This window comes from Corvus hawaiiensis, chromosome 15 (assembly GCF_020740725.1).
Source record: "Corvus hawaiiensis isolate bCorHaw1 chromosome 15, bCorHaw1.pri.cur, whole genome shotgun sequence".
NCBI classification, from domain to species: Eukaryota; Metazoa; Chordata; class Aves; order Passeriformes; family Corvidae; genus Corvus; species Corvus hawaiiensis.
The window spans coordinates 11,463,790-11,473,834 of NC_063227.1; the positions used below are offsets into that span (position 1 = coordinate 11,463,790).

The 10,045-nt window shown below is 49.4% G+C and overlaps 1 protein-coding gene across 1 annotated transcript; it reads left to right on the plus strand.

The window, feature by feature from the left end:
• Positions 1 to 6,648: 6,648 nt before the first annotated feature.
• Positions 6,649 to 8,780, plus strand: IL4 (interleukin 4). The gene is made up of 4 exons (XM_048320293.1): positions 6,649 to 6,792; positions 7,012 to 7,059; positions 8,392 to 8,523; positions 8,682 to 8,780. Exons 1-4 carry the CDS (start codon positions 6,649 to 6,651, stop codon positions 8,778 to 8,780), a joined length of 423 nt encoding a protein of 140 aa, XP_048176250.1.
• Positions 8,781 to 10,045: the final 1,265 nt, after the last annotated feature.

Here is a 10,045-nt window from a genome sequence, read left to right on the forward strand (position 1 = left end):
CCCACATCTCTGTCCCCCAGTTCCCCCCAACCCCAGCCATGGGGCACAGCCCAGGGCCCAGGTCACTGCTGTAACATGAAAGCAGCTTAGGAAGTCACTGTGGAACCTCCTGCTAGTCCTGGACACCTGAATAAGCAGCTTCAACTTAATTCAGCTACATGGTTCTAATCATTTCCCTCTGTGTTCCCCAGCTGCCGGACCAGGAGCTGCTGTGCCAGGCAGACATGGCACTCACCAAAGTCACCAGGTGCAAGGAAGTCTATGAGCCACTCATCACCAACCTGAAGCGCCTGCATGGCAAGAAGGTAAGCAGGGGCTGCACCTCCCCCCTCGTTCTGTGCTCCGCGGCTCTGGCCCCATGGTGCCTGTGGCCCTACACCAAGGGTACCACAGGGCTGATCAGAATTTGCTCTCTTGAATTTGGCCAGAGCTGGGCATTGCAAACCTGAAAGTGATTCAGGATAATCTGCCTCTATCTATCAGTCCCCACCAGCCCCAGGCCCCCCAGACCAGTGGTCATGGGAGTCACACTGCTGGGCACAGGGGCCAGATGCTTGTTCTGAGCAAAGGACAATTCCTGAGATCCCGGGCCAGTATCCTCACCACTCTGAGTTATTTGCTGAATTATTTATGTGGCAACGGAGGCAAACAAAGCATCTGTCTGGGCTGGGAGCCTAGCTACCCACCGCCGCAGCAGCTAAATCGTGCTGCCAGCTCTAATGTATTTACACTTTTCCTTCCCCAGAACTGCTTCCTGAGAGATGAAAATGAGATCTACCTGCGCCACTTCTTGCCAGCGCTGGGGAACTTCACCCAGGGGATGTACAGGCGCAGGGGCTCGTCGGCTACACAGTAAGACAGGCACGGCTGCCAGCCCCGAGCCCCGGGATCTCACTGCTGATAGCTCTAAAATAGGTTTTGCGGAGTGGTTTTGTTTTGTTTCGGGTTTTTTTCTCTTTTTGCTCCCCGTTTTGTGCAGTTCCTCAGTCCTGCTCCAGCCGTCCTAAACCCAACCAATCCTCACAATCTGTCCCAGAGGGTACGCCGGGCACCTGGGGTCCTCAGCTGCGACGGGAAATGTCCCCTGCACGGCAGGCACCTAACATCTCCCAGACTTTCCATCCGAGTGCTGTTTGTTAGATATTACTCAATCTTAGCAGAAGCGGTCTCGTTTGGACAAGGCTGCCCTTAACTCTTCCGTGCAGCCCTGCGGCTCATCCAGCTGGGATGCAACAACCCTTCCCTCTCCCCGGGAGGAGGGATGCGGGAGGATTTGCCGAGCCGGGAGGAGCAGAGCATCCTGGAGAGCATCCTGGACCAGCTGCTGAGGAGCCTGAGCTCTTAACTCATTCATCTGCTCCTGCAGCACCTACAAAACCAAAAACAGATTATCTGCTTCCTGTTCCCCTTAGTGACAGGAGGTTTCTTCACAATCATCTTCTCTTCCTAAAGAGATCAAAATCTACGCTGAAATGGTGAATTTTTCACTGATATGCTACTACAGCAGCTGAGGGGAAGGCCGACTTCTGGGAGCAGAGCTGGGGAAGTGCAGCATTCGAGAGCAAAAGCTGGGAGGGGAAACGGGTCAGAGGGGGCTGGAATTGTTACTGCAACTTCAATGTGTCTCTTCTATTGTCAGTGGCTTTTAAATTATTAATAGTGAAGACAGGAGAGTCTGTAGGATAACTTTGAATCTAATGGGTGCTCACAGGCGTCATATTTCTGAAGTTTATTTATTATTATATGTTATTTAAATAACTTATTTTTATAGTGTGTAATCTAAATATTCAAGACCAAAAAGTCCTCGCTGTTGAAAGTTTTTCTTTGCTTGGGACCCAAAATAAAAAGGAAAAGCCAATATTCAAGTGGTTTATTTTGAAATTACTTGGTAGTTCTGTGGAATATAATCATATTTAAAATACTGCTACCTCACTTTAGGGAACTCTTACTGTCTGATTGCCTTTGCACAACAATGAATGAACATGTGCTGATTTGTAATTTATTGTTCTTCTCTCTATTTAAAATATTTGTATTACAAGAGTTAATATATTCAAATTACCATGTATTTGAACGTCTTCATTTTATTATTTTGTTCATATCAACTATGCACTAATGTTATTGAAGTGTCCCAGGGCTTAAGCAATAAACGATTGAGTATAAGAGCTCTTGGTGCCCATGCTTTATGCTGTCAATTCCCTCTTACCTTCAGCATTTCATGTCGAGCATCAGTGGCGCTGCCTCCTTGGTCAGCACAGGGGACTGGGTTGAAGAATGCTGGCATTTTTGGGTCAATGTACAGTAAATGTACCCACTCTGCCACTGAGAGCAAGGCCTCGAGAAAGGAAAAGGCACCAAAGAACCCGCCTGGCTTGGGGCTTAGGAAATTTGTGAAAGGAAGGGGTGGTGGAGGAAGGGTGAGAGCCTTTGTTTGGGAAGAGGGCCATGGGCATGAGGCCATGGTGGAGGGGAGTGTTGGGGTGCAGGCTGTGGTCTGGGGGCAGTGGGGGCTGGAAGGGGAGCCAGCAGGAGCCGAAGCGGAGCTGCAGGCAGGAGAAGGCTTGTCCAATGGGAGAGAGAAGGGATGGGGCTGGCTTATGGACCAACACATGTAGGAAACAAATCCACAAATTAACTGCTGGAAATTGTTATACATGCTCTGTTGGAGTGAAAGCTCCTCTGGACTCAGGCCCAGAGGGAAGCCAAAGCACAGGGGTTGAATTAAAACCTTTGGATAAGCTGAGATACATGAAGTCACATCTAAGTGAAATAGAAAAGTAGATTTTTTAACTTTTAGTAGAAATATATGCTAAGTGCCTTAAACATTAAAAAGCTGTAGCAGAGACCTTAAACACAGTTCTTGCTGCAGCAGTGTTACCTTTTCACAGAATTCTTTAGTTTAGACAAAATATAGATAGAGTTATACTGTTCACATTTTTTAGATAGAGGGTTCACATAAACAATAAGAGCTGATAGAAACTGTATACGCAAATCTGTGTAATACCTATGTAACACTTGTGTAAGATTTACGATTGTTAGAATTACACCAGGATAGGTTAAGAAAAGGAAAACTAGAATCATGTATCATTCTTATTGGTCAGTTAGCAAATATAATCCACATTTCTGTAAGAAAAAATATAGAGCATAGAGAGTATAGAGCATAGAGAGTATAGAGCATATAGAGCATATAGAAGAAGAAGCTGGTTTTTGCCTGCTGTTTGCTGTTGCTGCTTGCATTTATCATGAACCCCCTTCGAACTCTGCCTTCAAGAAAGCTATGAGACTATGAAATAAAGAACTTAGCAGAACAGCAGCTTCCTCTGCTCTCTTACCCTGGTCCAAGAATGAAGGGTACCCTCTCAAAATCTCAACAATGCTCTAAATGCATGTAATAGGGGCTCAACTGCAGTCTTGGGATTTGCCCTGGATAAACCCCAGCAGTATTAGCACCAGGCATGGCAGCAGCAGATATTCATGAGAACAGAACATGGACAATACCCTCGGGCACATGGTGTGACCATTGGGGATGATGCTGTACCAGGCCAGGAGGTGGACTCAATGACCCTTGTGGGTCCCTTCCAACCCAGCTTATTCTGTGGTTCTGTGATTCTGTGATTCCATGATCCCTGCTGCCATCAGCTGCCAGTCACCACAGGTGGGGTGTGACACCTAGGCAAACCCTCATGGTCCTGTCTCAGTGGCTGTCCTGGAATCGCTCTGGTTCAGGACAAAGAGGGGAGAGCTGAGCTGGTGGCTGTGACTTTTGGTAGAGCCCAGGCTCAGTGGCCATAGGGATGTTGGTGCTTGAGATCCTGGGCAGGATCCTTGTGGGATGGGAGATGCTCCAAATCACAGAGCCCAAGGGGCTCCAAGAGGAGGAAAACTGAGGACACTTCTCTGAATCAAGCACCTTTCTTTGGTAGGGAAATGGGGCAGGTTCATCCCTGGATGGTGGCTGGGATGAGGGCTCCAGAAACACAGGAGACCCCACTGGGGCTGTAGCTGTCCCTCCCTGAGCGATGGGGCCATCACTGCCATTAGCTCCATCCCACCCTTGGGAAAGGACATGGGAATCTTTTCATTCACTGTTGTGTTGGATTATTGACCCTGGATTGATGTCACGGTCCCAACACAGCCCCCCTGCCACCCTCAGCTGGGCAGTGGGGAGAAAACATAACAAAAGGCTTGTGAGTCAGAACACGGAAAAAACACTCAGCAATTACTGTCATAGGCAAAACAGATTCAACTTGGGGGAAAATTAATTTAATTATTTAATTAATTCAGTTTATTGTCAATCAAATCAGAGTAGGATAATGAGAAATAAAAACTAAATCTTAAAACACCTTAACCCCACCCATCTCCTCCTCCTAGGCTTAACTTCGCTCCTGATCTCTTCTCTTCTCTTCTCTTCTCTCTCTTCTCTTCTCTTCTCTTCTCTTTCTCTTCTCTTCTCTTCTCTTCTCTTCTCTTCTCTTTCTCTTCTCTTCTCTTCTCTCTTCTCTTCTCTTCTCTTCTCTTCTCTTCTCTTCTCTTCTCTTCTTTCTCTTCTCTTCTCTTCTCTTCTCTTCTCTTCTCTTCTCTTCTCTTCTCTTCTCTCCTTCTCTTCTCTTCTCTTCTCTCTCCTCTCTCCTCTCCTCTCCTCTCCTCTCCTCTCCTCTCCTCTCCCTCTCCCCTCCCCTCCCCTCCCCTCCCCTCCCCCTCCCCTCCCCTCCCCTCCCCTCCCCTCCCCTCCCCTCCCCTCCCCTCCCCCTCCCCTCCCCTCCCCTCCCCTCCCCTCCCCTCCCCCCCTCCCCTCCCCTCCCCTCCCCCTCCCCTCCCCTCCCCCTCCCCTCCCCTCTCCTCTCCTCTCCTCTCCTCTCCTCTCCTCTCCTCTCCTCTCCTCTCCTCTCCTCTCCTCTCCTCTCCTCTCCTCTCCTCTCCTCTCCTCCTCTCCTCTCTCCTCCTCTCCTCTCCTCTCCTCTCCTCTCCTCTCCTCTCCTCTCCTCTCCTCTCCTCTTCTCTTCTCTTCTCTTCTCTCTTCTCTTCTCTGCAATTGTGTAGGGTTTTTCCCCAGGGCACTGCCATTGTTGACAATGTGCTGGGCCTCATCCAGCAGTAGGTTCCTCTTGGAGCAACTGGCATTGACTCCATCAGGCATTGGGAAATCTTCCAGCATTTTCTCACAGAACCCCGCCTTGTAGCTCCCCACTATCAAAACTTTGCCATGCAAACCCAACACAGCTGGTGACTTTCTCATCACAGAGTGATGCAGTTTTCCACCATGATTCAACCTGAGTAGAGAAAGGTTAAATTTTTCTGTGATTTGAGCATTTTCTCTTCACTGATTCCAGTTTTAGAGCTTTCCACCATGATCACTGGGGAAATCCCTGTGTATGCCGGGTGGAGCTACTACCTCCATCCACCCTCCTCTCTCTCCTACCTTCTCCAGCACCACTTTTAAGCAGGAATCCTACCACCACCACCACTCATCCCAGACCACTGGGACAGCTCTGGGCATGCTGATGAGGACCCACCATCCTTGAAGGCCATGGATGCAGTCACACAGGGAGAGCATGCTCCCTTATCTGCTCTCCGTAACAGGGAGGTAGGAAACAGCCCAGCTCTCCACTGGCAGATCCCTCACAAAGGTCTTTCTGAGTCAGTGACTTCACCTAACTTCATCTGGGGCATCTCAGACCCAGACAAACAAAATTACTCTCAGTCTGGCTACTCCCGGATTCATCAAGTGCTCTCAAGTTGTTATCTGGTGGCAAGTTGCTGTTTGAGTTAGAAAAATCCCTATTAGTTATTACAAAACTCCAAAGTTTCCCAGCTCAGCATTTCTCAGTGCCATTTCCTGTGGGGCTGGCAGAGCCCATTGCCTGAAAACTCAAGCTGATGTTCCCCAAGCAGGGCAGGATGGACAGGGCAGCCTCCAGCTCCCCAAAACGCTGGAACAGGGCCACAAAGTCCCAGTTTCCCAGCATCAACACAGCAGGACTACCCACACCAGATCTCTGCCCACAACCCTGCAGAATGCCACACTGGTTTGGGGATCCTGTTTGGCCAGGAGGGGCCCCATCTCTCCATAAATCCCCCGAGGTGATGCCCTGCTCCTGCCCAGGTTTATCCCCACATGGCTCTGCCATACTTTCTGTTCCTCTCCAGGTTAAGGAAACTCAGGGACGGAAATCTGTGTGCAGATGAAGGATGCTTTACATGATCTGAAGATATTCAAATGAAACACGACAGAAGAACTTGCAGGATACTCAAAGGAAAATAAAAGAAAACTGTTGTTATTGGAGTGGGTTACCCAGTTTAGCTACTTCCAATTCACGGTGTAGAGAAAGCCTTGAGATATGGAGAAATGGAGAATCCCCAAATCAGGCAGCCTTATATACTGTATGTGACCTGACTCCTGCCACTGTCATCTTACAGTGGAAATTTCATAATGCAAGATCAGAAGAAAATTTTGACTTGCACAAAAAAAAGACCTGCTGCTCTCCTAATTGGGAGCAACTTTGGAAAGTGCAGATAAGGGAAAAATAAGTTTTTCCTTCTGGTTCAGCAATTTTACAGTAATAAATTGAGGTGCTTCCTCCAGAGAAGCACACACAGGTACAGATCACAATTCAGAGACTAAGAGCTGAAGGGGTCCAGCCAAAGCAGGTCATGAGCATCCTGGTCCAGGTCCTGCTCACCTTCCTGGCACTGTCAGCCTGCCTGGGTGACGTGGTCACTCCATGGAAACACAGACTACGGACCAACATGCTGAAGGAGAGCATCAGGCTGTTGGACCAGCTCCAACAGATGGAGGTAGGGCTGGTTGGTATTTTACCCACTGATGGGAGGGACAGACTATTTAACCAGGCTTGGAGGGAGCAATGCTGAGTCAGAGGCAGGTGATGAGCATGGGGTTCACAGGGCTCCTAGGGCCTGGCGGGTGGATGGACGTGTGTCTCTCTGTGCATGTGTCAGGATGGATCCGTGCTGTCTGGAGCCTGATTGCTCCTCTTCCTTTGTGTCTTGGTAAAGGTTTCCTGTAACAAAATGAACGTGACAAATATTTTTGCAGATGATAAGGTAAGAAAAAAACCCAACCATATAGTCCTGATGAGTACTGGGAGAGGATGCAGGGGGCCAGAGGAAAGCATAGGGTGCTGGGAGGCAGGCAGGAAGACTGCATGTCCTGGTATGGTGCTGTGGAGGAGCAAGGAGCCCACTGTGAGCCCCCAGCACAAATGTTGGGCTGCTCAGCTGGTTCTCACCACTCCCGGTGCCCTGCACATGTGCCCCCACCTTCCCACACCCCATGTCCACCTCTAGCCAAAGCAGCATTGGTGGCTTTTGGCCACCCTGGGGACAGGGAAATGCTGGACGATGGGCAGGGATGGGCACCTGTGCTTGGGCAGCAAACAGAGGTTTCAGCTTTTCAGAAAGGAAGAGAGGAAATCTCCCTTTGCCTTGGAGTGCTGTCACCAGCTCAGGCACCTACACATGCCTGTTGCATGGCATCTCAAGTGCTGGGTAGACACACTATCCCTTTTTAGCCCCTTATCTGGGGGAAGGCTCTACAGTTAGCACAAGATTTAATAGCAAATAATAAGGCTCTGAAAACTGCTGCCTAAGCCAAGCTCCCCAGCCCCTGAGTTCCTGCTTTCACAGAAAGCCCATGCCCTCACCTCATGCCACATTGGGTGGCATCTGAGGCATGCAGTGGCCTTCCCTGGTGGGCTGGAGCTCAGCACCCCTCAGGGGATCCCCACACCCCTTCCGCCACAGGGAGCAGCTGTGATAGTGAGAAGAGATGCCTGAGATGCTGCACAGCCCCACACTCACAGCTGCGCAGCTCACAGGGATGGGCTGGTCACTTGTTTGATGTGAAAGCTGAGAAAGAGCAGGCAGCACTGGGAACATCCCCCGGGGAAGAAAGTCACATAGTTTTTTTTATTGCCAGCAGCAACTCACTCCTCATCTTCCATGTGTCTCTGCTATAGGACTTCTCAAGCCCCTAATGAAGGCAAACTTTTCCCAGGTACTTTTGTTATTCCTGTAGCACCTCTGCCTGCTCAAACCGGCTTCACTCCCAGGGAACCTGCATGGAGCATCTCCACAGGGTCCCACATCCACACCTGCAGCAGAAGCACGATGCTCCAGCACAGGGGTGCTCGCTGCTGTGCCACACTGCCACAGCTTCTGCCGGGGGTTGGTTACTCCTCACCAGGAAAGGGATGGGAGCAGCATCAGGTGCGCACAGATGGAGCCAGGAAGCTTCATGAAGGCTTTGGCACCTCAATCTGCAATTTTCACCTATCCTTTAGAACAGAAATATATTATTTGTTGTGTTTTAATCTGCTGCTCATAAGCCATGAGCATACAAAAGAGTTTTTTAAAAAGTAATGTGCTTTTTCCCAGAGAGGTAACAATATGGAGATCTTATGCAAAGCTGCCACAATTGCTCGGGAGAGCCAGAGCTGCCACAGGTACCTCGAGGGCATTTACCACAACTTGCTCAGCCTGGTCTGGGGGACCAGAGCAGGGCACAAGGTGAGGCACAATTCCCCCAGCACAGCCCACAGCCCTCAAGCTTCTCCCTCGGTCACCATTTTTGTTTTACTCTCCCACCACTGTTAGCAGCCCATCCCAGGCTGCAGAACCCAATCCTGCCCCAGCAAGCTTCCTAACAGCCTCTTTTCCCATTCCAGAAGCCATGTTCTGTGGCAGCAGGCAGCATCACCTCACTAAAGAATTTCCTCAAGCAATTACACCAAGTTCTCCAAGAAGAGTATAAGAGTCGGAAGTGAAAAAACACTTTTGTTTTTAAACTATGAGCCTATTTTTCAAAGATTATTTATAATAATTCTTTAAATAAATGTATTTTTGGACTAAATGCACTGGCATTACATAGGATGTTACACAAGGCAACAGTTAAGAGAGTTACAAGTTTATGGGCACAAGGGTGGTGTGGCTAGGAGTTGCCAAACAATCTGTCCTGCTATGGCATTAAGCTCATGCTAACATGAGGAACAGAGGTCTAAGCAGAAGGAAAAGCCCAAGAGAAGGCAGAGGGGAGAAGCCAGGCCACAAATGGGGCATGCTCCTGAAAGATGGGAACTCAGAAGCCAGGTCTGGAGCTAAGCAAGTTCTCTCCTCACTTTACTTAAAGCCTATATTACTATATGTATATATATATATATGGCACAGCCCATTGGGGCCCAGGAGTGAAGAGGCCAGGAATGTGCAGGGTTTGGTTCATGTATCAGCTGAGTCACAGGACTCTGGGGAGCTGCAGAGGCTGCAGACCACGGAAAACCTGGTACCTATGAGCTGAGTAGGCTGGGGGGCCACAGGCACTGCCAAACAACACAGCTCACGCAGCAAAGGAAAGAGTCCTGAACATTTCCAACTACTGCAGGTAAATTCACAGCACCTGGACCAGTACAGGGTGTGACTGGTTTGTGTAACACAGGAGACAAAGCCAGGACAGCATGCGAAGACTTCTCCTCATCAGCTACACCCCCTCTGCAATACACACACCAGAAGAGGCAGAGCACAGGCAGCACTGACCGTGTAGGGGCCCAGAAGCTGCTCTTGCAGTGCCCTGGCTCAGTCCAGGACCACCCCAGCAGAGGATGAGCTTAAACAGGAGCTCAAGCAGCTCCTCAGGCACATCTCTGGCTCGGCAGCCTCAGCCCACTGGTTCTCTCTGTAGTCTTGCAAAGAATCCTCTTGTTCAGCCCTGTCCACCTCTTTCACGAGGTTTTGCTGCCCACTGCCCTGGAACTTGGCAACAAGGCCCCCACACACCCCACCAGTACCTGCAGTAACTTCTCCAGAGTGCTGTGCAGCTCAGAGCTACAGCGGCATCTCACTCACCCTTCCTCACCCAGCTCCCGACACAAATGAATTAAGAAGATGTACTATGTATAATATTATTTGGAAAATACGCTGTCTTGGTTTGGAGACAAATTCAAGGAAAAAAAAACACTGAAATGAGTGTTTTTCTCTAGAGAGAGGACTTCACTAACTCTCTTTTCTTCTGCCACTGAGAGAAATGGATACCAGGGGA

Coding starts and splice junctions, on each gene's coding strand:
- IL4 (XM_048320293.1), top strand. CDS start 6,649: ATGAGCATCCTGGTCCAGGTCCTGCTCACCTTCCTGGCACTGTCAGCC. Junction 7,060..8,391: donor ATATTTTTGCAGATGATAAG/GTAAGAAAAAAA, acceptor GCTTTTTCCCAG/AGAGGTAACAATATGGAGAT. Junction 8,524..8,681: donor GGACCAGAGCAGGGCACAAG/GTGAGGCACAAT, acceptor TTCCCATTCCAG/AAGCCATGTTCTGTGGCAGC.